The 27,580-nt window shown below is 34.3% G+C and overlaps 3 protein-coding genes and 1 non-coding gene across 7 annotated transcripts; 1 reads left to right on the forward strand and 3 right to left on the reverse strand.

Annotated features, from left to right (window-relative positions):
• Window positions 1-78: 78 nt before the first annotated feature.
• Window positions 79-10,030, reverse strand: LOC105256703 (myotubularin-related protein 3). 4 transcript variants are annotated; one of them, XM_011266860.3, is made up of 16 exons: window positions 9,514-10,030; window positions 7,045-7,105; window positions 6,598-6,916; window positions 6,269-6,455; window positions 5,979-6,157; window positions 5,689-5,890; window positions 3,583-3,773; window positions 3,288-3,474; window positions 3,034-3,219; window positions 2,789-2,953; window positions 2,452-2,702; window positions 2,128-2,367; window positions 1,743-2,034; window positions 1,480-1,581; window positions 1,213-1,397; window positions 79-1,090 (listed from the first exon to the last, which is right to left on the reverse strand). In XM_011266860.3, exons 3-16 carry the CDS (start codon window positions 6,903-6,905, stop codon window positions 754-756), a joined length of 3,012 nt encoding a protein of 1,003 aa, XP_011265162.1. In that variant the 5' UTR covers window positions 6,906-6,916; window positions 7,045-7,105; window positions 9,514-10,030; the 3' UTR covers window positions 79-753. The 4 variants fall into 4 exon arrangements, with proteins under 4 accessions (XP_011265162.1, XP_011265161.1, XP_011265160.1 ...); XM_011266859.3 differs by having other exon boundaries at window positions 3,288-3,483; window positions 9,680-10,029; XM_011266858.3 differs by having other exon boundaries at window positions 3,288-3,483; window positions 9,643-10,029.
• A 4,401-nt stretch (window positions 10,031-14,431) lies between these two features.
• LOC105256704 (protein OPI10 homolog) lies at window positions 14,432-16,424 on the reverse strand. Its single transcript, XM_011266861.3, has 3 exons — window positions 16,371-16,424; window positions 15,349-15,478; window positions 14,432-15,222 (listed from the first exon to the last, which is right to left on the reverse strand). The coding sequence occupies exons 1-3, from the start codon at window positions 16,398-16,400 to the stop codon at window positions 14,792-14,794; spliced, it is 591 nt and encodes a 196-aa protein (XP_011265163.1). The 5' UTR covers window positions 16,401-16,424; the 3' UTR covers window positions 14,432-14,791.
• Window positions 16,425-21,132: 4,708 nt separating this feature from the next.
• Window positions 21,133-23,320, reverse strand: LOC105256709. Its single transcript, XM_025406186.1, has 2 exons — window positions 21,688-23,320; window positions 21,133-21,314 (listed from the first exon to the last, which is right to left on the reverse strand). Exon 1 carries the CDS (start codon window positions 23,087-23,089, stop codon window positions 21,689-21,691), a length of 1,401 nt encoding a protein of 466 aa, XP_025261971.1. The 5' UTR covers window positions 23,090-23,320; the 3' UTR covers window positions 21,133-21,314; window position 21,688.
• Window positions 23,321-24,328: 1,008 nt separating this feature from the next.
• LOC112637153 lies at window positions 24,329-24,448 on the forward strand. Its single transcript, XR_003122431.1, has one exon. It is a non-coding gene; the product is annotated as a 5S ribosomal RNA (ribosomal RNA).
• The last annotated feature ends 3,132 nt before the right edge of the window (window positions 24,449-27,580 follow it).

Consider the following 27,580-nt stretch of genomic DNA (forward strand, 5'->3'; position numbering starts at 1 on the left):
AAGATAAGTCTAATGACAAAGGAGAGATCGCGATGTAGGATAAAATATGGGTCTTGGATGTGAATCCGATCGACATCAGACGCGTGCGGTAATGACATTTAATATCCCAATTCTCGTACATACGATGGCGATATAAGAAATACGATCTCGTTCGTTTCGCTCGATCGCTAACTTCGATTGCTAATTAACGAAATAATGCTATCGTCGTGATCAAATTGACAATTAATTAGCACTTCGCTCCGTAGTATAGTCGTCTAACAAAGTTAGACGTCGATCACAGCCTATCCAAAAATTTGCCACTCACCACTTCTCATCGTGCTAAGCGTGGAGATATTTAGAGAAACGGATAAACTTGAAGGACCTCCCTGAATTTCTCAGAGGAGTATCTCTCAGAAGAAGCTAGAAATTTTAGCTCGAGATCACTCCCAGAGTATATACAACCTCGTATACTATCTCTCTCTTTCTCTCTCTCTTTCTGCAATTTTTTTCTGCATATCTGCTATACACTCTTGTTCGCGTACAAATTATTAATCTAGCAATAAATATATTAAATCGCTTAGGACACTCTAGATGAGTTAGTCCGCATGCTATATATCCGATACAAATTATGTATAAATCCGGCGATGCAATGCGCGCCACGCAGAGTGAAATGATGTTGATCGGCAATCGATGGAGGAGAAAATCACGTTGTCCCCAATGCATTGCCTTTCCTCGGGCTTTCCCTCTCTCGCTCGATTCTTCAGATCTATCTCTTCAATTCGCCGTAGCCGCTGCGACGGATGGTTGAGTTTTCTGATGCGTTGCCTGCAACAAATTGTCGCAGCAAGTATCCTTCGTTACAGCGGGCGGCAGCTTTCTCGACTTCTGACATGTTGCTGGTTGCGGAAGAGTCACTTCAGAGGAATCCATCTCGTTCTCCATTTTAATACATTGGTGGCGGGCGTTGCATGGACAGGAGTTTATCTGATGATGATGATTGTGCAGCCGTGCATAGCAGTCGCTACACACTCTCACGGGATTGTATAGCTGTTCACTGGGCAGAGGGGTGGAATTTTCAGAGCAGTCGGCGCAGAAAATCTTGCCACAGCATCTAATCATATGTAATACAAGATTGTGCTTAAAATTTGTTTTCTCATTGCGTGTCCCTTCTCATTTTTTAGCAGCAAAATAGGTCTAATGGGCTATCGCAGTTTTGCCGCGGAAAATGCATACCTGCAGTGATGCTTACGTCTACCAAGCCAAAACTCCGTGTTACAACCCATGCATCGGGTCACAGCATGATCGGGCACCCAGAGAATGGGAGCGGGACTCAGCTCCTCCACAGCTTCCCAAGACATATCTGATGGTAATGACTCCCCATGTTCACCGGTACTACCCACAGAATCCGGTAATGAACCCTGCAAATCGAGAGATGCATGCATTTTTCATTACACTATTACATATTCGTACAGGAACCAGCAATTTAAAAATTCTACTCACAATATCGTCGATACGATCAGTATCGGCGTTGTGATTGCAAACTTGTTTGATTAGTGCCAGCCTCGTTGTATGTAATTCCTTCCTTAGAGCTTCTTCTTTAAGCTAAAAAAAAATTAATTAAAAATTGTATTAACTATGACACGACCATCGCTTTTTAAAGGTCTTCAGAGAGCAGGACATTTTCGTTCTATGTCGCCGGCTATATTTTCGGAGAATTTTCATGTAGAGTGCGATAAAACACTAAAAACTGCTGCTTCAAGTACCTTATGCTCTACGATAATTTGTTGTACTCGCATTTGGACGTCACAACATATGACAGGAAGACCGTCAACATCATCCAGCCAGTCAGGATTATCTAGCATAACGTCCTGATGGGTTGGAGAAGCCGGACATATGCTACTGGGAGTTCTTGATATCAATGGGGCGCTAGTATCACTCACATCACTACCCTCGTTGTGATTGCGATTACACGATGAGCAAACGATTCGTCCAGTTGTGGTGGTGCCGGTTTCAATCCACGGTGATACGATATCCCGCGATGAATTCGTGTGTGATCTGAAAATTTGAATAAAATTTATAAAAATTCTCGCTAACATAAAAGTATAAAAATATGCAAACACATAAAAATATAAAGCAACAAATACTTACGCTTCCTTTTCTCCGTTAATGACTGCAACGGCAGAATCATTGTTAGGTATCAAAGTGTCGGTAGAACTATCTACCGAGGGATTGGCGGGTGAATCGTTGGATGTTTGGTTCACAGTACATCGTTTCGTCTTGGTTTCAGTCTCTAATGAATTCTCGTTCACAGCTTCATTTTTATTATCGTCCGTAGTTCTCGCGCTCTTTTGATCTGTTTCAGTCTCAAGCGTTAAAGTGTCGAATTTTCTGCGGCAAAGAAAAAAAGCTTCTGCATAAATTTAAAAAGAACACACTTATCGCAAAGGCTCAACTATCATCGAGATTACATACTTCTCCATAGAAATACTCGGATCGCTACGTCTTCGGTGCAAATAAACCGCATGATCGGGAGCGTGCATGAGATCGCCATACGATCTCGTCTTCGTCATCTGTCCTTGTGGTTCTTCGCTCTCACCGCCCTCGATGTCAATCAACGTCACTCTCTGCTTATCATCTTTCATACCGAGCGACGATTCCATAGAACCTAAATACACTTCAGACCATAGGACAAGATCACGCACATTGCAACTTGGCCATAATACCTGGCATTAATAAAATCAATTGTTATTTTACATTTAAAGAAATGTGTTTTGATCACGGCGATATATTTTTCATTAACGTGACATACTTGATTTTTTAACGGCGAATATAAATGATTGACGAACGCAGTAGAGTTGAGAAAACGCCAAACGGAGAACGTACGTTCACGTATTCTCAATTGCAGCCTCTCCTGCCTGGTATTACACAGGAATGTACCAAATAATTGTGAGTATGTATGCTGGGCTAATTTCACCTGAAACACGTTATTGTTAAAAATTTTTCTCGATAATACATATTTCGGTTTCGCAATAGAACTGTTTATTATATATTTACAAGATATGCCGACGACATTTGAAAACTGCATTGAAACTGCAGAATTAACTGATGGACGCAATCAAGCCACTGAAGAAATACCGGACAACGCTCATTGGGATCGTCGCAACCGATTGTTTGACCGCATCGATCTGCGAACTTATGTCCAAAGTCTAACCATTCTCTCTCAATCAAAATTTGGAACCCCTAAAACAGAAGAAGTAGTGAGAATAATTCGAATTTGATTGCAATTATTCTAAAAATTTCTTGTATACCTCCATAGTCCGATAATATGGATCAAGTAGTATCTGCGCTAACGCAACAATTTGGGGCGTCCTATCCCAACCATCGCTACAGTGTACTAATACTGGTCGACCATCTCTCTCAATTGCGGAAGCCACGGTGACGGCCGCTCGCAATAAACCCGACATGTGTTGCAGCCATCGCGTACCTTCCAACAAACTTAACCAACTGTAAGAAAGAGATTGGTACAATAAAAAAAATTATAGTTAAATAAGAATATTAAGAACAGACGAGATGTACATAGCACAGTCTGAGAGAATAACTCACTTTGGTTGATCCGCATCTGACGCGCATAACTGTCGTACGGCGTGGAAGCTTTTCCGTATCGAATGAATATTCGGCAGATTCATAAATTGTATGTCGCAACTCGGATAATATTCCGGACACTCGCAGCCGCCACCACGTGCTCGATTCGCTACGGCTGTTGTGTACGATCTTGCATCGACGATTAAAACTTTCTACGTATAAGAAGAAAAATTACAAAATATTTACAAGAGATAACTTCACATTATACTTAAATAATATAATGATACTAAATTAAATTACATGTAATTAATACTCAAGATTCTCATTTTTCTTCTTTGAATTTCTTTTTGGTTTAAATTAAATTTTTCGTTCGTCGATTTGATTAAATATTTAACCAAGGAATCCTAAAAATATAAAAGGCATTGCGCGTATCGCGGATTGCGCACTGAGAAAAAAATCTGATTGCGTTAATTAAAATTCTGGTAGATTCGACCAGTATGTCTGTTGGAAAATGAACGAACCAGAATTCTTTTAGGAATCACCAGATGAATCTGATTAATTTCTTCCTCTTAAATTTACCAAATTTTCCGGCTAATAATACTAAACTTGCCATCACCAAGTCGTCTAAAATTTTTTTCATCTAATCTCAAAAGTCTACTTAATATTCTGAATTCCAACAAGATTGTTGGACAAATTCAATCCAGATTATTGAATAAATTATTTTAAATTCAGTTTGTTAGAAATTAAACTGATAAACAGTGATGCAAGAAGAGGAACACTGCAGCTCAAACACACACAATCAGAGAGCTAGCGTCCTCTTTCTGGCACTACTGCTCGTAAGAAAAAAAAAATATACTTTGGATTTAATGTTAATATTACTCTTTATATACATTTCATGGCAAATATTGGATACGAGTTAAGTTAAGAGTGGCTCGTCTAGCGGCAAGCAAAGAAATTAATGTAACAAGAAATTTTATACGTCCAACCAGAAAATACTAACCAAATCCTTATAGTAAAATCTATTAAACGTTCTAGTTATAAAAAATCGAGTTTTATCATGATAACTAGAAATTCTTGTTTGATTTAACTAAAATGCCTTCAATCATATACGTCTTGTTGATACAATCAAATGATTTTTCTCAGTGCGTATATTGAAAAAAACCACGCACACAAACATTGGAAATTTGGCCACCAAATTTCTCCAAACTTTGGGATTTTTTAGCTTATGACCCCCGATCAAAAGTCGTTATGGGCTCGAACCTCCAGGAAGTCATGGAAAAGAGTTATGGGATATGGAAGTCGACGCAATATATAAGTAGTCGAGTATATACGTTTTTACTCTTGAAATGTCTCAAATTCGAGGGGATCTATTATGATAACTAATCGGACAAAACTTCTTGAACTTGGAGAGGACTATCTGATAGTCTGGCCCAATCTTGGCTATAAAATCTAACTAGGGTCCGATAGGACCGAGAAAGGGCCGAGCCAGGTTTTTATAATGGAAACATCGCAGAATTAGATTCTGTGACTAGGAATATATTCAGATATGATATTAACATTTCATAACCGACCAATTAAAGCGATCCGGTATGGTTAAAGAAATGGGTCCAGGCCCCACCGAATATCATTAAGGCCCAAGAGATGTTCAACCCGTAAAAACGTGTATACTCGACTACTTATATTCTGTCGACTTCCATACCCCATAATTTTTTTCCATGACTTCCTGGAGGTTCGGGCCCAGAAGGACTTTTGATCGGGGGGGGGTCATAAACTAAAAAATCCCAAAGTTTGGAGAAATTTGACCGGTGTCCAGATTTCCAATGTTTGTGTGCGTGGTCCTTTGACTCAATCGCGAACGTTCTGCTGTTTTCGGTACACGAAAGTTTTGTCCCTGGTCTCATGGAACGGAATTCGCGTAAGCCGGATCAGGCTAGTCAATCATGACGATTTTCGTTATTTCTTTCATCTAACAGTCTTGTAATTAGCGAACTGCTGATCCGCTTACACGAATTCCGCTCCATAGAAACGAAATTTTTGCCGAAAACAGCAGAATGTCCGCGATTGGTCAAATTTGCGATGCGTGCAATACATTCCGTAAAGTACAGGTCTGTACTTTAAAATTCTTACCTTGGCAGCGCTCGGTGTTATAGTATCATCACCAACGTCGGAGTACGTAATAGGCGAGTCTACCATCGTGGATTCGCCCTTATCGTAGCTACACGCGTCTGCAAGAGCCTTCAGAAGGTCTTCATCCTCGGAACTTCTCCAGCCGAGCCAACCAACTTCTGGTTGGCTGCTGCGAGCTATTACGGCACCGTTATTCACATGCCTTAAAATATGCAATCGTTTTGATAAAACACAAAAAATGTGATACTCGACTTGTAAGTTACACAAAAAAAAAAGAAGAAACCATATACCTCCACACAATAGCTGGAATACGTCTGGAACTTCTAAATTTGGCAACAAATTCTAGGGTTTCGTCAGAAATGCAAGCAGGAACCAATAGTTGTGGCGGATAGGATGGACACATGCGATAATCCTTATTTATTTGACTTATACGCCATGTGCCATGTAAATTGAACTTCAATCGCTCGACCTGAGAAAATATAAGTTTCATGGAGACATTTTTTTTATCGGGTAAAAAATTTTTCTGCGTTCGCAATCAAAAAAAAGAAAGATTAAAAATTTTATATAAAATTTTATATACCTCTGAATTAAAAGTAGTAATATAAGAACTATTATCTTTTCCAAGTCTAGGATAATCCTTGCCTTCTTCTATGGACCATGCATAATAAGCAAACGCGAATATATCCTCTATACTTTTTCGTGGATAGGTCACTTTATGTAATCGTTTAAACCACTCTAAACAGTGTTCATTTGTGGTAAATGCACAACTAAAATATAACACAATCGTCACTTAATTAAAACAGCTACAGAAATGTTACATACGATCCTCAATGAATTTATAATTAACGTGAAAGGTGAGAATATTAAATCTATTCCAAAAGATGAAAAAATAAAAGGAAATCATGATACCTTAAAGAACGTGCATCTTTGCATCCAATATGCAGATAGAAAATCTCTTTGACTTCCAATTGCTCAATGAGACCTAGAGGTATATTGTAACACGTTTGACTTAATTGCAAATAAAGTCTATAATTTGAAAGTGCTAAAACACCATCAGTTGTTCGTCCCAATGCCACTACTGATTCTCCGCTCAATGGCGTGAATGGAATTGTTAGCGTTTCATCCTCGCACTCAAAATGCGTATGCTTGGGGAACAGTTCTGAGGCATGTAGATGACATATGGATTGCAAACTGGTCGGTTCCTCTGAACTTTCCATTTCTATGCTTTCTACAATAAAGATTTATGTGTATTAAACACTTGATAATAAACACTTCATATATCTCATGCACACATAAAAATTGTCTTATCTTTTATCATTACATTGTTTCTTATATCAATAATTTAATTCAACTTACTTTTAGAAACTTTATCAGCAAGTATTTGATATCCCGAAATTACAAGGTATCCTCCTGTCTCCTGTAACATATCAATTTGTAAAAATGTATATGCTTTGACTTGTGCAAATATATAATGCATCAATATTTACATTGTCAATATTTTGCAGCATATCATAATGTTGCAAGATTAAAAATAATAATAATAACGCAATGTAAATTAAAATAAAAGAGAAACATTATATTTATTAATTTATTAATATGGTTTAAATTATTGATATTCTTTAATAAAAATATTTTTTGTATTTGTATTTAAATCTAAATAATCCTCTATGGGATGATGTGAATATTATTACAACTATACATTCAAAATAAACAAGTTTCAACATTTTTCCGTCATTCAGGCAATACATAGATTAATTTTACATTGTACTGACATTATTAATGATATAATTTAATAGTATTATAAATGTGACTGTCTTCTCTCAATAGCTCTTTTCATGTTTGTTTTAATTATGCGCATCTATCGCGATATCTTTTGATTTGTCACCTTAAATCCATTTCCCATTTGAACTACAGAAATGCGAATCAAGCAAGAGTTATATATTTTGAATTATCTTGGGGGGGAGGGGAATTATCTTTTTCGTTCAAAGCATTTTTTTCGCCTATTTTTCATCTCACATTTTTGCTGCAACGCGTGCCTGCATATACAGGGTGTATTTTAAAAAGCTCCCACTAAGCAAATAACGTTATTCCTGATTAAAAACAGAGTCGAAATTCCTGAACCATTTTTTTTCCAAGATTCATTAAATAATTAATCAGATTTAAGTATTAAAAAGACACAAAACAGTTTATTTTTTTGCTTATCCAAATCTATGTTGATAACGAGGATGTTTGTCTTTTTATTGGCGCGATTTTACTCATTAATTACTACTTTATTAAGCATTATGGGAAAAAATGGTTCAGGACTTTTCGACTCGGTTTTTAATCAGGAATAACGTTATTTGCTTAGCGGGAGCTTTTTAAGATACACCCTGTACATCGCGATTTAATCGCAGTGTCATCGTGAGCGCGGGGAAAGCGCTCACGATCCCGCTCCGGACACCGACGTCGATTATCACCAATTCCGGCCGACCGACTTTTTTTCTCTTTCCCCCGTTCAGATTGCACGTACACACGTACACAAGGGTGGCCCTGAACGTTCCAGCCAGACTTTGAGATCTTATAGGAAATTTAATTCTGAACAAAAAATTTCCTATAAACATGCGTCAAAAAATGCTTCCTTAAGAAGTTATCGCTCAAAAACCTCTGATGAAAGAAAAGCGAAAGGTGAAAAGAAAATGAAATAAAAAGAAAAATGAAATAAAAAGAAAATGAAATAAAAAGAAAAATGAAATAAAAAGAAAATAAAACTAAATAAATTTCTTGAAAAAAAACGATAAAAATAAAAAATAAAAATCTTTTTCTTTTATGAAAAAAAATAATTTTTTTTTTTAACTAATATTTTAGTAATAGCACGTAATAGTAGAAAATGAATAGAGATGTTTTTCAAGAAATTTATTTAGTTTCATTTTCTTTTTATTTCATTTTCTTTTCACCTTTTGCTCTTCCTTCATCGGAGATTTTTGAGCGATAACTTCTTAAGGAAGCATTTTTCGACCCATGTTTATAGGAAATTTTTTGTTCAGAATTAAATTTCCTATAAGATCTCAAAGTCTGGCTGGAACGTTCGGGGCCACCCTGTATATACATAGGTGAGACCGTGCGCGTAGACAGGGACAGCGACCGAGAGATCAATTAATTCCGATTCGCGTCGGTGTCCAATTCCAGGCATAGGAGGTGGGGAGGAGGGGGAGAGAATGAAGGAGACGCGTTCGAAAAGCCGAATGCTTCTTCTTTTTCCATCCAGCGTTTTATAGCGCTCTTAAAATAGGTGATATTTTACCAGAGAAGAAATAATACTTGTCTCACGATCGCTTGCGTAGAGCTTTAGCAAATAATTCTTCTCAATTCCTTAAACAAGACGCAGCATCTTATTGCGAAAAGATACGCAATGTGTATGTGTGTGTGTGTGTATGCGTAGCGCAGCTGAGAGGGAAAGAGACAGAGATAGAAGGAGATAGAGAGAGAGAGAGAACGAGACGAGCACGTAAGTCCATCATTGCGCGTCTTCCCGGTTGAAATCGTCAAGTATATAGCCGTGCAAGTATATTTCGTTACGCTTTATTTCGTTTCGTTCCGAGAAATGCGAACAGCTTTCCTCTTGTCATGCGATCGAGCCGACATGTGTCAACCTTGAGACGCGCGTCGCATACGGCACGTAATTACTCGCGCGATTACTTTTTTCTCTCTCTCTCTCTCTCTCCCTTTCTGTCTCTCTCTCTCTTTCTCTCCCTTCCTTTTTTCCTCTCTCTCTCTTTACTTTGTGTGACAAAGAGAAAGAGAGAGAGAGAAAGAGTTCGGAGTGATCAGACTTTGGTTCCTACTCACTTGGAGACTGGTAAGAGATGTTCCACGCGATGGACGACAACGCACGTCGATCTGTATGTCGTGAAAATCTCTCTCTCTCTCTCTCTCTCTCTCTTTCTCACTCTATCCTAGCTCGTGTAATTTTCTCACGCGGAATCCATAAGCCGAAAATGCGGAGAGACGTTACGCATTAACGATGTTGCTCCGCGACGCGGAGCATCGTCCTCACGGACACCACCGCGACGAAGCGTCAAAGACACAGATTCGATAAGCGAGTATAGGACGACGACGACGACGGCGACGACGACGGCGGCGGCAACCATCAGTTGTCATTCCTGCAGGTGGACCTCATGCCCGCGTGTCAATTTTTGTCGCGGCCAAGACGGAACGTCCGCGGTAACGATGATAAATAATAAGTTTCGTGCGAGATCACCCTGTGAGCCCCGAAAGTCCCCGTATCATCAACGTGAAAGCTGCCGTACTCGATCACTGACAGATACGTATGTATGTACGATATACATGGCACGCACACATCGCGATCTAAAGGTGCCTTTCTATGGGATATCGCATGTCACGTGATAACGAACGTTGAGTACAATTTTTTCGGTTAAATTATCAGTAGTGCGTTCGAAAATATGTTTGGTCGGTGTTGGGAAAAAAGATAAAGTTGGCAGTATTGAAAACTCCCAGTGTTGCGTTTCGTTTCTCCCCATTGAACTATATAACATACTGGAAGCCGCGCAAAGATACGTTTTGTTTATTATTCCCGAGCCGAGAGAGATAGATGCTAAGTGGTCATGCTTTCCTTGTCTTACATATTACCTGAGCTGAAAACATGAGTCTAAAGAAATGTAGCATGTGCAATGTAATACGTATTTGTTCAAATATCATTTTTTCAAATTAAAATTGTGATAAAATAGTACATACATACAGTTTTGTTTCATCTACTATGGTGTGAGAACTTTAGACGAATCGACTGTAATACGTTAGAGAAACAAAGAACGCATCACCTTTTAGCGCCTCCTTGTCTAACAGGCTGGATCGGCCACTTTCTATGGTAGCGCGGCTTCCAGTATGTTATATAGTTCAATGTTTCTCCCACTAGGATCATTAGGATTGTATTGTATCGCATGTACCATAGACATATAGAATAGACCGGCCCCTATCGTAAGAGGCAATCTTAAAAGATCTAAAGGATAGAGAGATGATTCCGGGCATCTCTGTCCTTCTCTTTTGTCTCGTGGTAGGGACCACGTAATTATTTGAATTATTTATATTTTTTTATTTGAAGTATTTGTTTGATTTTTTATCATTGATAATCATAATATATAATTAATGTAAATGTTTTATTTAAAATTAGAAAATACACGAAAAAACAGAGTGAGAGAGAGAGAGAGAGAAAAGCTTTATTAAAATTAAAAGTAAAATTAAAGAAGAATAAAATTAAGTATAAAAGAAGCAGAGAAAAAGATAAAAGAGATAGAAATATAGAAAAAAAGAGAAAAGGAGGAATATAATATAAAAAGGTAATAATACTGTTCTATATTATTAAATATAAAAATAAAATATATTTAATTGATACATGTATATGTTATGAATCTGTGTGTGTGTGTGTGTGCGCGCGCGCGCGCGTGAGCGTGTGCGTGTGCGTGTGTGTGCGTGCGTGTGTGTGTGTGTGTGTGTGTGTATGTGTGTGTGTGTGTGTGTGTGTGTGTGTGTGTGTGTAGGCCTAAAAATATCGCACTTTTTAAACGGGAAATGATTATATTTCACTAATAACAGGGCTGAGATTACGTGTGCTCAAGTACAGCGAACTGACAGGTGAAAGAAATGCTCCTATGAATCCTTTTTATGATATTATGATTATTATATAAATTTATAATGACATTGTCATCATAAATTTTTCTACTTCTTTATGCGTTGCATTACATTATTTTATGAATGATGGACGCAAAAATTAAAAACATTTTAAAAATGATTCAAATAAAAAAATTTGCGACAAGTTTAAACTTTAGCTGTCAAAGTAATCGATCAATATTAGAATCGTGAAAGTGTCTACTATGCTACGCTGTGCAAGACGAGTAAATTATAATAGAATTAGATTTGATATGTATTTACGAGACACCTCCGATTAGACACAGTACAATTGGACACAACTGGCTTTGATTGGCTAATCGTGCTTGATTGTGCTGGTTACCCTAGGCATCAGTCGATATGATTGGCTGTGTCTAATCGGGCAATCCCCGTATTTACTTTACTTTTTACAATATTTTGGAATGTGTTTGCAATATAAAGACAATGTCATTGTAAATTCATGATAATAATAATATCATAGTAAGGGTGTTCTATTCATAGGAGCATTTTAAAAATAATTCAAATAAAAAAATTTGCGACATGTTTCAACTTTAGCCTCAGCTCTGTTATTAGTCAGATATAATCGCTTCCCGTTTTAAAATTATTATAGCCTCGACTTTTTTTATTAGGCTTTTCGTAGAGAACCTCTAGGAGAGAGAATGGACAACTGATCATGTGACATGTGATCAAGCTTTTTCATGATTGGCTGGCAGAAAATGTATCAATTTTAGCTATTGCGACGCCAATGCAAAATATGATGACACACAAATAGGACACACATAACACACATATATTAACCTATTTGTGTGTCATCATATTTTGCATTGGCGTCGCAATAGCTAAAATTGATACATTTTCTGCCAGCCAATCATGAAAAAGCTTGATCAGTTGTCCATTCTCTCTCCTAGAGGTTCTCTAGATTTTCGTCTTAAAATCTTCTAAGGAATCTGCCCTTAAGAGAAAGTGCGATACTTTTAGAACATTCTGTATAGGATGTTTCGAGTCATTAAGTCGAAGTAAGTCGTTCGGGAGATGAATAGAGAACTAAAAACAAGGAAGAAAGTTGATACAAACAAAGATCCGAAAATACATTGTTTTCGAGTTATCGCCATTTTTATGTTAAAAATTTAAAATTGCTTTGCTTTCGATTTTTTTGTGAAAATTGAAATATGAGATATATTTTATGAATTTCAAAATACCTAAACTAAAGTCGAATAAAAGTTACGGACTACTTTAATGTCAAACCGTGTGGTTGAGCAAATGTAAACAAAAAATTAGAATACATAAATAGGATATAACGAAAAGATGACATGAAAGTATGAAACTTCAAAATTGCATATCTCAGGAACGAAAAGAGAGCGCCACAAAATTTAAACGGTGTATTACTTAAGAATATATCCTCGACAACATATGTGAAAATAAAAACTTTTCTCGAGCTGTGTGACGTAAAGTAAACATTTACCAAAATTATTAAATATGTTATTAATTAATTTATAATTAATTAACCGCTAAATAAGTCCCACCGCGGTGTGCATAAGGAGCATTTTCCCCACGTAAAAAAAAAGAATTGTTAAGACTATTAGGTGATCATTAAAATTTTTTTAATATTCTTTTAATGTTAAAGAAAATATATTAAAATTCCAATAATCTTAGGGATTAATCATCGCTAATCTTGTCTGGACTATGTAAAAATTTTTAGTAAATTTTATATTATAAAATATCTATACCTGAGAACAAATGTTCATAGAAAGTATTCCGATGGACTCTATAGGAAGGAATAAGCATGACAAGTGATGATAATTTTTATGATTTATTAACACAAAGGAATACAATAAACTATAATAATTCAAGGGAGCGTCCCATTTGACCACGTTGCGATTGACCACAGCCAATTATATCAACCTGTGCCTAGGGTAACCAGCAACGATTAACCAATTAGAGAGTCTTATTTTGAATTGGCCAATTGGCGACGTGGTCAATCGGGTGCAACCCTAATATCCAAGAACTCGAAGAAAAGAATATATTGGATAGAAATGCATAGTGATTGGAAATGATTAGAAAGTAAAAGACAGTACACATACAACCTATTTATTAATAGTAATACCTATTTTGTAATTATATTAAATTTTATAATTTAGTACATTGTATTATATAAATTATTAAGCACAAAAGTATTATGCTGGTATGAAAATTATAATAATAAAAATATAAAAATATATATAGTGTTAGCATATGAATTCTTTATATTTTATATAAAGAAAGAGACTTAAAATATTTTGCGACATTTATATTTTTCGAGCCTTAATTATGAAAACTTCAGAAGAATTAATGATTAATTTGACAAATTCCATACATATATTAATAATTAGATTTTTAAATTTTTTCATTATTAAAAAAATGATTGATAAATATCAAAGATCAGTTTACTGATAATTAAGAAGATTGATAGAAATACGATTAAAAATGTAAATAAAAAGATATAAATATGACAATGAATATAGAAAAATATTTATTTCATCTTTGAATATTACAGTATCTTTCGCGATTGAGTAATTTATTTATTATAAAGTTACATACATAAAAATATCTTGTTATACAGCATACTGATGCCGACATTTCGTGCATATAGCACGGAACAAAACCAGAAATTGTGCACATTATGTATTACCCTCTGAGAACATTTATGGACTTTGGCTTTATAGTTCATGTCCACGTTTTCAATGTCCATAGAGGGACGCTTTGAGAGATCACCCAAAAGCAGGCCATGACATCTCTCAGTCTTCTCTCTGCTATATATATATATATATATATATATAAAATTTTAAAAAGTTAATGTCAACATGATTTAAAATATGAAATAAAATTTTTCGCTAAATAAATTATAATAATACACATATATACAAAAAAACTTATACATGCTTACTTCAATTTTTTTTATTATTCTTAACAATAAATTATAAATATATCTTACTTTATAGCTTAAATTTGTTAATTTGAAAAATGACATTAAAATTTTTAATGTAATAATATCATATATCTAAAATAAAAATTTTTAATTTCAATATTATCCTACAAAAGTTTATCAACAATTAAATTTAAATATTGATAGAAAAAGTGGCAAAGACCAAGTAAATGGAATACATATAAATATGATAATGCTATCTTAATATATTTTCTCTGAAATATATTGAAAGTACAGCTTGAATATATATATCAATATCAAACCTAACTTCTTATGCAAAATCATAGTTTATTGACATTATTAAGAGCGACAAATTCACTTTTATTCACACTGATAATTCAGTATCTTTTATAACAATATTCAAACACCAGAATCATGCTTGATCATTATTGTAAAATTTGTGTGTATATATACATATATATGTGTATACACATAAATATTTTACTATGCAAAGGAGCTCCATGTTACATGCAATCTCCATAATCACGATTTCCAGAAATTTGGATTCTGCTGTAACCGCCTCTCAAAAGTCTCATACCAGCTTTGTAACGTGGATAAAGGTATGAAGTTCTCTGTAGGATTTGGTGTCATTTGCGTTTGTGTCACTGTGAAACTTGTCACATAATTCACAAAACTCGTCAGCATTTTCTGCACGAAGTCCACAAAGGTATTAGTGGTTGTGGCAGCAACTGTAGCTGCCTGCTGCTCGATTATGACCAGAGGTTCTATCGATATACCGATCTGCGCGACATGCGAAATCTTACCGATCCCGAAAATTCCCACATTACTATTCTCAAACTCGTGATTTTTTTTCAGATTCAAAATTTTGAAGATGGCTGATGGTTTAGCATTTGAAACATACCCAAGAAATTGCCAATTGGGTGGTGCATTTGCATCTGGCCAACTAAAATACACTAAAAATATATTTATATAGTTTGTTGTATTAATGATCAATTTCTATTGCAACTTTTAATCAAATTTATGGAAAATTTTAATATGTTTATAATCTTTCTATGTAGAAAATAGTGTTTTTATCTTACCTGCACCTCCCATGCCATCTGGAAATGGTATAATGCCAGTGAGAAAGACTACTATATGGTTTATATTGTCCGCATCAGGCACAGTAATTAAGAATTGATTTTCTCCAATTTGATGGAAATCAGTTTGAACCTGAAAAACAAAAGTCATATTTTTATTATTATTAAATAAAGCAAAATATATCTTATATCTTATATATTATATATTATATCTTATATATTATCTTATATATTATATACTAAGTAAACAAATTATAAAAATAGAATAAAAATAAATATAATAATGAATTTAATGTAACGATAGATTATAATAAAAATAAAAAGATTAACAGAACAAGAGTACTATACTTTTATAACATTAAATATTATATATTTTTTCTTACATAAATGTTATTTAAAATAATTAAGATTTAAATTTTTTAGTGAACTATACTATGTGTGCACTAATAATGTACACTAATTTGTACAGTTTTCTATACAGTTACAATTAATATTAAATATACAGAAAAATGAATGTACAGAGCATTTTTGCAATTAGAATACGCACAATATATATATATATATATATATATATATATATATATATATGTATAATCAAATTTGCAATTAGTTTCTGTTTGCATAAGATCAATTAATAGAGAATCAATTAGAAAGTTAATTTTAATTCATTTATTTATTAATTGTAAAATTATATCAATAGAAAAATTCATATATTATATCTATGGAAAGTGTATGTAATTATATATCTCATCATTTTTTTTGCTTAATATTATAATCAAAAAATTTATTTATAAAACGTTATAAAATTAAATAAAAAATGAATGAATTGCAATTGTGACATGCATGCAAAATGTGATAACAGATAAAGTAAAAGCAGAGTTTTATTCTGAGAAGACTAAAAAGACACTACACTTTTTTCTTCTCTCGTCACATATAATTGAAATAATTCTCGCATACTAACAATTAATAAATACAATAGTAAAATACAATAGTAAAACACGATATATTAACTGAATTACACTTACAAGTCGCCCAGCCACGATTATACCAAACATTTTCACGATGCATCTAGACTCTTCTATCGTGTTCTACTATACTCTCACCGAACAGGCTGGAAAATTACTACAGGCACAAGACATATCACCGCATGTTTATACCAACTCTGTTGAGTCGTCCTGCGCCACCACTAGCTACAGTCATAAACCAATGATCGTAGGATTTTCAAGCACATGCGCAATAGCGCAGTAATGTATGTATATTTCATCAAAATAGGTAGTAAGTCTTAAAATGTAAGATATCGACCAATCATAGCTGAATGTAAAAAGAATAATTGAAGAATGATTGATTAAGGAGGGATTGATTTAAAACACTGAAAATAAACTCTTTGAGAGTATTTTTAAAAACTAAAAATAAAACTGATTTTTCCGAAACTTTAAGGATAATTTGTTACAATGTGTCTGAATAATATAAAAAAATTATTTTATTAAAAAATAATGATATTAAGTTATTTAATGATTATAGTTATGCCTCGTGACCGAAATTGTGAACTGTCAAGAAATGCTTCTAATTGTTATCTGAAACAAAAAAAAAACAAAAAATCAAAAATGTTTTTAATTGTCATAAAATTCTATCGTCGATAAAAAAAATAAGAAAAATGTATAATAATGTAAAAATTATGGCATACTTTAGTGAAAAATAACGATTTTGCTAAAATTTTGGAGAGAGAGAGAGAGAGAGAAAAAGAGAGAGGATCGCAAATTCCTCATTTCCCATTTATATTAAAATTTATTTGACATACGTAAGCACCTTGGTACAGCACTGATGCAACCGACATTTTGTGCACATAGCACGGAATAGAACCAGAAATTGTGCACCTTATATATCACCCTCTGAGAACATTCGTGCACCTTGGCTTCGTAGTTTATCTAGACAGCACAAAAAGGTCAAAATATGTCTTAAAGATATCTAAAGGATTTAAGATGTCTTTAAGTCGTCTTTTAGGGTTACGTTCCAAAACGCAAGTAACCGAGGAAAATTTTATTCGATGACTGATTCGAACCAATCGGAAACGCTTAAAAGAGTTTTGGAACGGCCGAGTAAAATTTTCCTCGAAGAGTACGTTTTGGAACGTACCCTAGATGTCTTTTGGACATGTGTGTTGTCTGGATAGGTGCACGTTTTTAAAGTCCACAGAGGGCGTATCGCTTTCAGAGATCATCTAAAAGTAAGGCACTAAATATATGAGTATTCTATACTCCGCCATTTTTAATCCATCCCCCCACCCACTCATAATCTCACTAACCTATCTACTATAATCTCAGCTTAGCGACGAGGCGAGTGACACGAGAAACAAGGAGGGGGAATGGATTAAAAATGGCGGAGTATAGAATACCTGTATATTTAGTGCTCTACTAAAAGTGGGCCGCAACACCTCTCATTCTTTTCTCTGGTTGCAGCAACATTTTGACATAGTGAAAGTGTATAACATGTGTTTCTTATTTGCCGCTACGTGGCGACACCAAACTTAACTAATTCGAATTTTCATCTAAAGTGGATATAAAGCCGGATCTACATTGGTCGTAACGTAACGTCGCAAATCGTAAGTCGTAGACAAATTGACCAATCATAGTCGATTATTTCAAAAATAATCAAACATGATTGGTCAATTTGCCTACAACTTACGACTTGCGATGTTACAATACGATCAATGTAGATCCGGCTTAACCCTGGCGAAAATAAAATGTAAATCGAACGTTAACAAAGGAGGAATTGGAGAGTAAAAAAAAATAAGTTTAATGTAACAGAAGAGTGACGGAAGCGTAAATGAAATTACTAAAAGGCGTAAATTGAGACATCGGAATGTAAAGAAAGCGGCTATTAAGTGTTAGAAAAGCGTTAACGAAGCGTTATCAAATTCTCCGACAAGCGTGAACAAAATATCTTTCAAATGTAAACGGAGCATCATCAAACTTCTTAAGAAACGCAAACGAAACATCATCGAACTCTTCGATGACAAACATGAATTAAAAATATCTAATATAATTTTTAAAGAACGCAAATGTTATCAAATTTATTAGCGAATACGAATGAAATGTTTATACTCTACTATATTTACGAGGGTAACTTGAAAAGTTTCTTAAGTCACACAGAGATAGCGCGCGTATCGCAAAAAAGATGCAATGGCCGGTATTCATAGTCCGATCTTATATTTGAGATCGTCTTAAGTTCGAGCTTGAAATGCTACGCAGCTATTTAATTGATTGAATGAGGTCTTAAGTCAACCTCGGACCAGACTTAAGACGATCTTAAATATAAGATCGGACTATGAATACCGGCCAATGACCGAAAAGTGCGACATCTTTTATGGTTGCTGTAAAATTTTCAGACAATTACGTCAATTCGTCACTTAGTTGGGAGCAGTTAAACAAAGCAAGTCAAACATTTTTTCAACAATGGATAAAAAGGAGTTTCGTGCAGTGATAAAACACTTTTTTTGAAAGGGAAAACAGCTACGCAGATTCAAGCAGAGTTGCAGGAGATTCATGGCACATCTACTCCTTCATTACCAACCATCAGTTTTTGGGTAAACGAATTTAAACGTGGTCGTACCAACACCGATGATGAACCACGCAGTGGACGCCCGAAAACCGCTACCAATGAAGAAATGGTCAGTAAAGTGCTCGATATTGTTATGAGTGACCACCGTTTGAAGTTGCGTGAGATAGTAGAGATGGTAGGCATCTCAGAAGAACGGGTATTTCATATCCTGCATGAAATATTGGGCATGAGAAAGCTGACGTCGCGATGGATGCCGCGTTTGCTTACGGTGGAGAATAAACACGTGCGTATGACCATCTCTAAGCAGTGTTTGGATCTGTTTAAGAGCAATCCACGAGAATTTTTTCGTCGATATGTGACCGTGGACGAAACATGGATTCATCACTACACACCCGAAACAAAACAACAGTCGAAGCAATGGACTTTGTCTGGTGAACCGGTCCCGAAGAAAGCCAAATCAGTTCCATCGGCTGGGAAGGTCATGACCACCATTTTTTGGGATTCTAAAGGCATTATCCACATCGACTACTTAGAAAAGGGAAAAACGATTACGGGAAAATACTACGCCGACTTACTGGATCGTTTCAACAAAGAATTGAAGGGAAAACGCCCTCATTTGGCCAAAAAAAAAGTGTTGTTCCACCACAATAATGCACCATCCCATTCATCCGCAGTTGCCACCGCAAAATTGATCGAATTACGATACGAATTGCTGCCCCATCCACCGTACTCTCCAGATTTGGCCCCATGCGACTTCTTTTTGTTCCCAAATCTGAAGATTTGGCTCGGAGGAAAAAAATTCGCGTCGAATGAGGAAATCATCGCCGCCACGAACGCCTATTTTACAGAGTTTCAGCCAACGTACTTTTTGGACGGCTTGAAAAAATTGGAGCATCGCTGGACTAAGTGTATTGACTTAAAAGGAGATTATATTGAAAAATAAAATAAAACTTTTCCGAAAAAATGTTGTTTTCTTTCCGACTTAAGAAACTTTTCAAGTTGCCCTCGTATACTATGCCGTTAATATTGCACTTTACATTTGAAATAGATATAATGAACGGATAATTTTCGTTTATTCGCCAGACATTTACTTGTCCGACTTATAAAAATCAATTTAATATCTGAAGCTCGTGTATCGAGATCAGAAATTAAATTGAAGTATATCTTTAATCTTATTTGCTACTCTTTATAAGCTTTATATAATTTTCATAACTAAACTTAAATACGAGAAAGATAGCGCATCGCATAGCGGTAAACGAACGTACAGATCCTTGTGTGCTTGCGCAAAACTTTGACATCTTTAAAATTATTTCTTTAAATTGTTAAAGAGTATGGAAAGTATTTCATATATGTTTTATGCAGTGTTTAAGCGTTGTAGAAATGTGGATAAAGAGTTTCTAAATCAATCAATCATTGAAGTGTATAGAAAGCGTATTGGAGTGCTTCGTTCACATTTTTATGGAGCGTTTAGGAAGCGTAAATGAAGAGTTTCTAAATGTCAATCATTGAAGTGTGCGGAAAACGTATTGGAGCGCTTTGTTCACATTTTATGGACGTTCACGTTTAGGAAACGTAAAGGAAAACATGAAATATTAAAGCATAAGCGTGTATGGGAAGCGTAACGGAATGCTTCATACACACTTTATGGAGCGTTCAAGAAATATGCATGAAGATTTAAAATCGCGAAGAGTTAATGGGAAGTCAATAAAGCTTTTAAGAAGCGTTTATTCTGTTCGTTTACGCTTCTTTGACACTTCGAGAAGCGTTCAATTTTCATCAGGGAAGGTCTACAAAGGACTAATATAATAATTATATTTCTTGTCTTGTGTTAGTTTAATTTCTGATAAACTGACTTGATTTATTTAATATTCTGAATCCTAATAAGGAATCTAGATTATTAAACAAATAATTTTTTTAATAATCTGGACCCCTCGTTTTGGGATTCAGAATATTTCTCTCAAACAAATTTTTCTCAATTAAATAAGTAAATAGGAAATAATTCATTTATTGCACGTATTAAAATATTCTGGTGTCGAGTGTATGTAAAATAATTGTATGTATATTACTAAGATAAATATTTAATAAGAAACATTTAATAAAAAAAACACTAATAGATGTTCTTTTTAAAGGTATAAAATTTTTTCAAAGATGGTAAATATATTTTTTTTCATTTAAGGGCGGGGTAAAGTTAATTCGTGCAAAAAAAGGCACATTTTTGTGAATTTTTTTTGACTACACAGTTAAAATCTATTTATTAAAACCAATGGTACATTAAAGTATAACATTCGAAGAATATTGTGTAATATTTTCATGAAGAAATATTAAAAAATACGGCAATGACAGCAATTATTCGGAAGCGTCTCGGAAAAAAATAGAATTGCGGTACCCCTCATAACTCGGTGCTGGATCATCTGAAATCAAAAAATCAATGTTCTTTCGTTAGATAATCGCTTTCCCCAGGTAACGCTGGGAGGGTTTTTCGAAATTTCAATTTTTCACTTTTTGGGAACACTTTGAAGGGAAAAACGCGATTTTTGCGAAAAAAATCGGCTAATTTGTTATTGTAAAATAAAAAATATTAACAAATTTGAAAAAAATCTCCAGCGTTACCTCGTAAATTATGTACAGAAATAGTGTTTAAAACTTTAAAAAGATCGGTGCAGTAGTTTTGAAGTTATGAGGGGCACCGACTTTGAAAACGTGAGTTGTGAGAAAAACGCTTTAAAGTTTTGAACACTAAAAAATTTGGAATAAAACGTTCATAAGCGAGTTTTATCGGCTTACCTCACACTGAATCATCGATGCCAGGTCCATAAAGGATGTTGCTATCATCCATGATGTCTAAAGCATCTTTTTGCTCCTGTCTACGACGAATCCTGCCTTCTTTAGTCTGTTTTTCAGCTTCCTGCTCTGCTCGGCTTATACGCATGGAGTCAGTTGATCGCGCCCAATCATGAGCGCTTGGTCCACTACTGATTCCCATGTCTTGCATGAAGGTTAGTAAAGCAAAAGAACCTTCATTGAAGACACAGGCTGCCACATAAGCTGCAATCTCAACGATGACAGAGGTACCACTCAAGTGCTTTGGTGAGATTTTCCAAATAAATTGGTTCAAACTCTCATTGTTGTTCTGCGTGAAGCCTCCGACACATCGCTCCAGGAGGGCATCTTTGCTCAAATCTTCATAGATAGGCTTGATGGCATCCAAAACATCCTTGGGAAGAGCACTGTACGTGTGTTTGAACGAATCCAATGCATTAGCAGCTGCAGCTTTTTGCCATTCGCACCAGGAGTCCGCGCTGTTCGGGCATTTTTTATGCTGTGGATTCTCGTCCGTCGAATTGTAGTGAAAGAACGTTGCCCAGATAGCATTCTTCATATTTTCCACGGAATCAGAGTAACGTCTAATAGCCAAACCGTAGTATACCGTCAGTTTATCAATCATTTTAGCCGTAAGCTTCCCTTTAACAGACAGACTCTTTCTTTTGATCTTCTTTCCAGCCTTAGTTTCAGTATCTACAACGGTCTTTTTGACTATTTCACGCAGACGAGTGCCCATTCTTTTTTGAACATGTCCTACACATTCTTTTTTCACTATTGAAAAATCGTCACCATAAGGTTTAGAATTCACTAATCCGGAGTAAGCTTTAGAGTCACCGTCGCCGATATAGTTGCGATATCGCACACCATTCTTTACCGAGCGTTGAAACATGGTTTTTATCGCTTCGACCTCCATATTTCCAGCTGCACCAGTATGATTTGCCTGACACTTTCCAGCATTTACATGAGCTTCATGCCACTCTTCGTATTCGGCAGAGTCTAATTTACTTTCCCAAGTTTTACATTCGTGGCAGTATGAACTTTTGACGAAAATGTCAAGGACTTTACCTGTGAAGTAACCGATTAACGAGGTGACGCCGAATAAAGATGAGAAGCCTCTTTTTTTCCATGTACCGTCGCCTGATACAGTGAGTTCGTCGGCATCTTCAGTTTTTTTTTCTTTGGCTGTTGCTGCTTTTTCTTCTTTTGTAGCAGATAAAAAAAATCGATTCGCTACTTCTCTTACAGTCGAGCACATTTTTTTCATGTAATCATTGTACGTCGGTCTTGATAAAAAGCTACTAGACAAATCCATCAAGCCGCAAAACTTTTCACAGCCAGCTAATCCAAGGCCTAATATCCTCATCACGAAAACAAACCGATAATTAACTTCGTAAATACCAGAGTTTATTCTTACACTAGACGGAACATTTGTAATCTGTTTACAGCTTTCGCACGACACTTTGATGTTAAATCCAAGGCCTTCTTTCTTAGTCGAATTAAAATTTACTTTTCCATCACATTTTACACACTTCACTAGCGTAGCAATTGTTGAAAAGACTAATAAAAAATCTATTATCCTATAGTATTTTTCAAGATCCTCTGTAACTTGATCTTCAACGGTCACTTTTATTTTTTTAGCTGACGCGCTACTTGTTGATACGTCTTCGCTTTTACGTTTTTGCGGAGGTATAATTTTTCTAGGTCGATATAATCTCGAACCAGTTGATTTTCTATCAGATCTTTTAACTTTTTTAGGCATTTTAGCAATAATTTAACACAAAACTGAACGAAAACGGAGCTAAAATGATGCGAAAATCGGAGTGCGCGTGTACGTCTGCTCGATAGAATGTTTACTGCTACATTAAATTATTTACTCTACACTGACTAAATATACAGTACAGGTATAAGCACGTTTTGTACTTGTGTTAAAATTTCTATAAAGAAAGGTAGGGGGTAAGGTTAGGTATTATATAGAGAGCGAAACAGCTGCCAGGTAACAATAGCGCGCTCGGGCCGGGCAGGTATAAAAATCCGACAGGTATAAAAATACTCATAACGTCGTCAATTTTGCTCCGATCGACTTGAAATTTTGACAATATTCTTGAGATATTATGCATTCAGTTAAAAAAATTAAAAAAAAATGCAAAAAAAAAATTTTAATACCTTACCTCGCCCTTAAAAAAACAAAGTTGAACTCTATAGGACCTTTACACGTTCACTCAAGGTCAGACCAATGTCACCATTAGATGTCTCCTTCCGAATCCTACAACTTTTGAAACATTTTGTCATACAACTACTTTCTCCGATGTTAATCGGGGTGCATAATTAAAACGAGACATTCTGTATATATGCGTGCGCACGCGAAACAATTTTTTCATAAGTTTTATGCGGGGTCCTTTTCAAACGCATTTATTCTCTTTATAATTGTTTCATTTGTTTCAAGATATAATTCAAATAAATACTAATGCAAAAATACTTTTAGATATTCAATTATTATATACAAGTTTAATAAGAAAGAGAATAAATATATTTGAAAATTTATAAATTATATTCTAAAAATTTGTAATTATATATATCAGTAGTAACCGAAAGACTTAATATTGTCAACGGTCATACCACGTTGTAAAGCACCAGTTCTCGTCCGATCACTGAAGTTAAGCAACGTTGGGCATGGTTAGTACTTAGATGGGTGACCGCTTGGGAATACCATGTACTGTTGGCACCGTTTTTTTTTGTTAATTTAAAAATTATCAATATTAATATAATTTTTATTTATTTAGCCTGTGATATATATATTTCTCTCGAAATATAATTTTTATATATGTTTCAAAAATATGTCTTACATCACATCACAATTATTTATTATTTTTACTTTTCTTGTTTTATTATATTTAATATATTTACTATATTAATTATGCTTGCATAATGACAAGAAAAAAATCAATTTGATTAAATGCATTTAATTGTTATCATTAATTAAAATATTTAATTAAATTTTTATATAATTAAATATTTTAAGTAATAACGTTATATTTAAATAACCTACTATTTAAACAAACTATAATTAAAGAAATGATTAGCATATAAATATGATTAAGTGTATTTAATCAAGTAAATGACCTTTCTTCCTCGGTGCATGTTAGCAGAAAATATCTTTTAAAAAGATTCTTATATTTTTTAAAGTTCATATTTATAACACTAAAAAAATTAAATTTTTAAGGCCCAGTTTCACAACTTATTCTGACCGAAGTTTAACTCGTTAAAGGAGGATTTACATTGCGGATTCAATGTCCAATGTATGACATCCGATTGAATACAATGGGTTTGGGACGTAATGTAAATCCTCCTTTAACGAGTTATGGCAATGACGTATATAACTAGACCAAACATTCTCAGAGAGGGGTGAAGCCGGAAATTGACAGTTTAAGACAGAGTGAGAACGTTGAACGGCATCTATGCTTTCCTTTTCTATCATACAAGAAGCAAATGGCCGTCCCAAAGCTGTCAAGATATATAAGGTGGTACAGAAATAAAAACAGAATCAAAATTAAAATAATATAATAATATAATTGCAATATATTACACATATTCTAATTTTAACGGGCAAATTTATATCTTAAATTCACACATTTAGGTTATATTCTTATGGAAAATAATTTCACCAATTGATTTTGGTGCATAATCGATGCCACAAATACAGCAAACAGCCATTTTGTTTTTTTTTTAATGTAATATTTTTAATATTTTTTTCAACAAATTTATATATGTGTATATATTTTTACGTGTATTTTTACTCATATACTGTTTCGCATGTCCAGTTTGCGTTTGTGTCATATCACACCATATTGCTTTTGACAGTCTATAGAATAGAAAGAGAAATCATAGAGGCCATTCAACGTTCCCTCTCTGTTTTAAACTGTCAATATCTGGCTTCACCCCCCACCCTCCCCATGAATTGCCGTAACCATAAACGTAAAACGTAAACGTAAGCTGAAAAACCAATCAGAATATTGCTTTAGCTTTATGTATTCTAGAAGACGATAGAAATGATGATAAAGTTAGCTGTAAGCAGAAGTAACTAGCATTTTAACCGATTGAAATTTTTCTTACGCTTAAGTTTTTAGTAATTTTCTGTTTCCTTAGCATATAAAATCTAAACCGACTATCTGATTGGTTCTTGAGCTTCGGTTATGTATTATGGCTGTTTTATAGATATCCGTGTGCTATAGCCTTTATGTATTTACAATAGCAGCTCCTGCCCATCGAGGCGGGAAACAAAATTACCAATGAGATACTAGCAAAAGAGACAGAATAGGTCTCCCATGTAGTACCTTTCTCTCTACAGCGAGCGCTCGCCTGTCTATCGCGATGCTCAGTCCAGTGTATATGTCGATGGGCAGTTCCCATGGGGATTAGACACAGCCAATCATATCAACCGATGCCTAGGGTAACCAGCACGATCAAGCACGATTAGCCAATCAAAGCCAGTTGTGTTCAATTGTACTGTGTCTAATCAGAGTTCCCATTAGACAGAGTCTCGTTCCCATTCCAGTTTATATATAGTTCAATATTGTCGAATAGCCTCTAAAGTCACTACACAAAGTACCGCAATCATTCGCCATTTTGGCTCCAACGAGCGGCTTATTCGAATTATATATTTGCATGAACCCTTGATGGCAATGTATTTTTGCCAATTAATTTCAGCCATTTTTCGCGTCTTTCGTTCTTATTTTCGCTTTTTGGAGTGTGAAATAATTAAACGAAAACCTTCTTCGCTTTGATCTCTAAAGCCTTTTACGCATAAATCTAGTCACAAACGCTTCTCAGATTTCACGTAACAGATTAGAAAATTGCACTGTATACATATGTAACAAAAGTGTGCACTATGTACACTTTTCGACGTCAATGCGCATTCGGAAAGCGCAATGAAAATAACGATTATATCATTTTAAATAATTTCCGCATTATCAATTACGTTCGTTTCAATAATATTCTCTTATGGAGAGAAGGGATCAGTCAAAAGGGGAAAGAAAGAGAGGGAAAGAAACGACAAATAAAGTAAATATAGACGATTGTATCATTTCGCAACAGCATAAGTTGGCATGTATGAAGTTGGACATTTCCGGATCGAACGTCATATTTAGAATTTCGTGTATGTATTATGACTAAAGATGTAGGAAATATTTTCTTAATAGAAAACAAACAAAATATATATGTAATATATAATATATATATTTATATATATATATATATATATGTATGTATGTATATATATGTAGTATAAATATACATATAGTATATATATAATATATATATACACACACATATATATATATATATATATATATATATATATATATATTAATTAACAAAATGAAAAAAAATAATATTATATTAAAAATATATGTGTATATATATATATATATATATATATATAAATATATATATATATTTTTTTTAATATAATATTATTTTTCTTCATATTTTTTGTTAATTAAATTAAAAAACTAAAATTCTTATATATTTTTAATTTACTCTTTCAAAATTAATTTTAATTTATTTTAAATAATTTTAATGATTTAATAAAATTTTTGTAAAAAATTACATCAAACATGACATGATTTGGACAATTTTTAAATAGATGGATAATCAAGATTTTTATTTTAGGTATTATATGTATATAATAAACATTTTAATTTATTTAATTAGCCTTAATTGCACATGTTCAAAAGACATTCAGAAATCATCCAAAGCACATCCAGAGAATATAAAACATCCTGTCTGACTATCCTCTGGATATCTTTTAGATATGTGTGCTGTTAGGGAGATTTATTATTATTATTTATTATTTATA

The sequence above is a fragment of the Camponotus floridanus genome, unplaced genomic scaffold (genome assembly GCF_003227725.1).
Source record: "Camponotus floridanus strain SB8 unplaced genomic scaffold, Cflo_v7.5 scaffold134, whole genome shotgun sequence".
NCBI lineage: Eukaryota > Metazoa > Arthropoda > Insecta > Hymenoptera > Formicidae > Camponotus > Camponotus floridanus.

Bases quoted from the DNA above. Each gene is read 5' to 3' on its own strand.
- LOC105256703 (XM_011266859.3), bottom strand. From the start codon at position 6,905: ATGGAAAGTTCAGAGGAACCGACCAGTTTGCAATCCATATGTCATCTA. The intron at 5,891-5,978 runs GTATATGGTTTC...GCATATTTTAAG, and splicing joins ATTCCAGCTATTGTGTGGAG to GCATGTGAATAACGGTGCCG. The intron at 3,484-3,582 runs GTGAGTTATTCT...TCTTTCTTACAG, and splicing joins TCAGATGCGGATCAACCAAA to TTGGTTAAGTTTGTTGGAAG.
- LOC105256704 (XM_011266861.3), bottom strand. From the start codon at position 16,400: ATGTTTGGTATAATCGTGGCTGGGCGACTT. The intron at 15,479-16,370 runs GTAAGTGTAATT...TTTGTTTTTCAG, and splicing joins TAATCGTGGCTGGGCGACTT to GTTCAAACTGATTTCCATCA. The intron at 15,223-15,348 runs GTAAGATAAAAA...ATATATTTTTAG, and splicing joins AGATGGCATGGGAGGTGCAG to TGTATTTTAGTTGGCCAGAT.
- LOC105256709 (XM_025406186.1), bottom strand. From the start codon at position 23,089: ATGAGGATATTAGGCCTTGGATTAGCTGGCTGTGAAAAGTTTTGCGGC.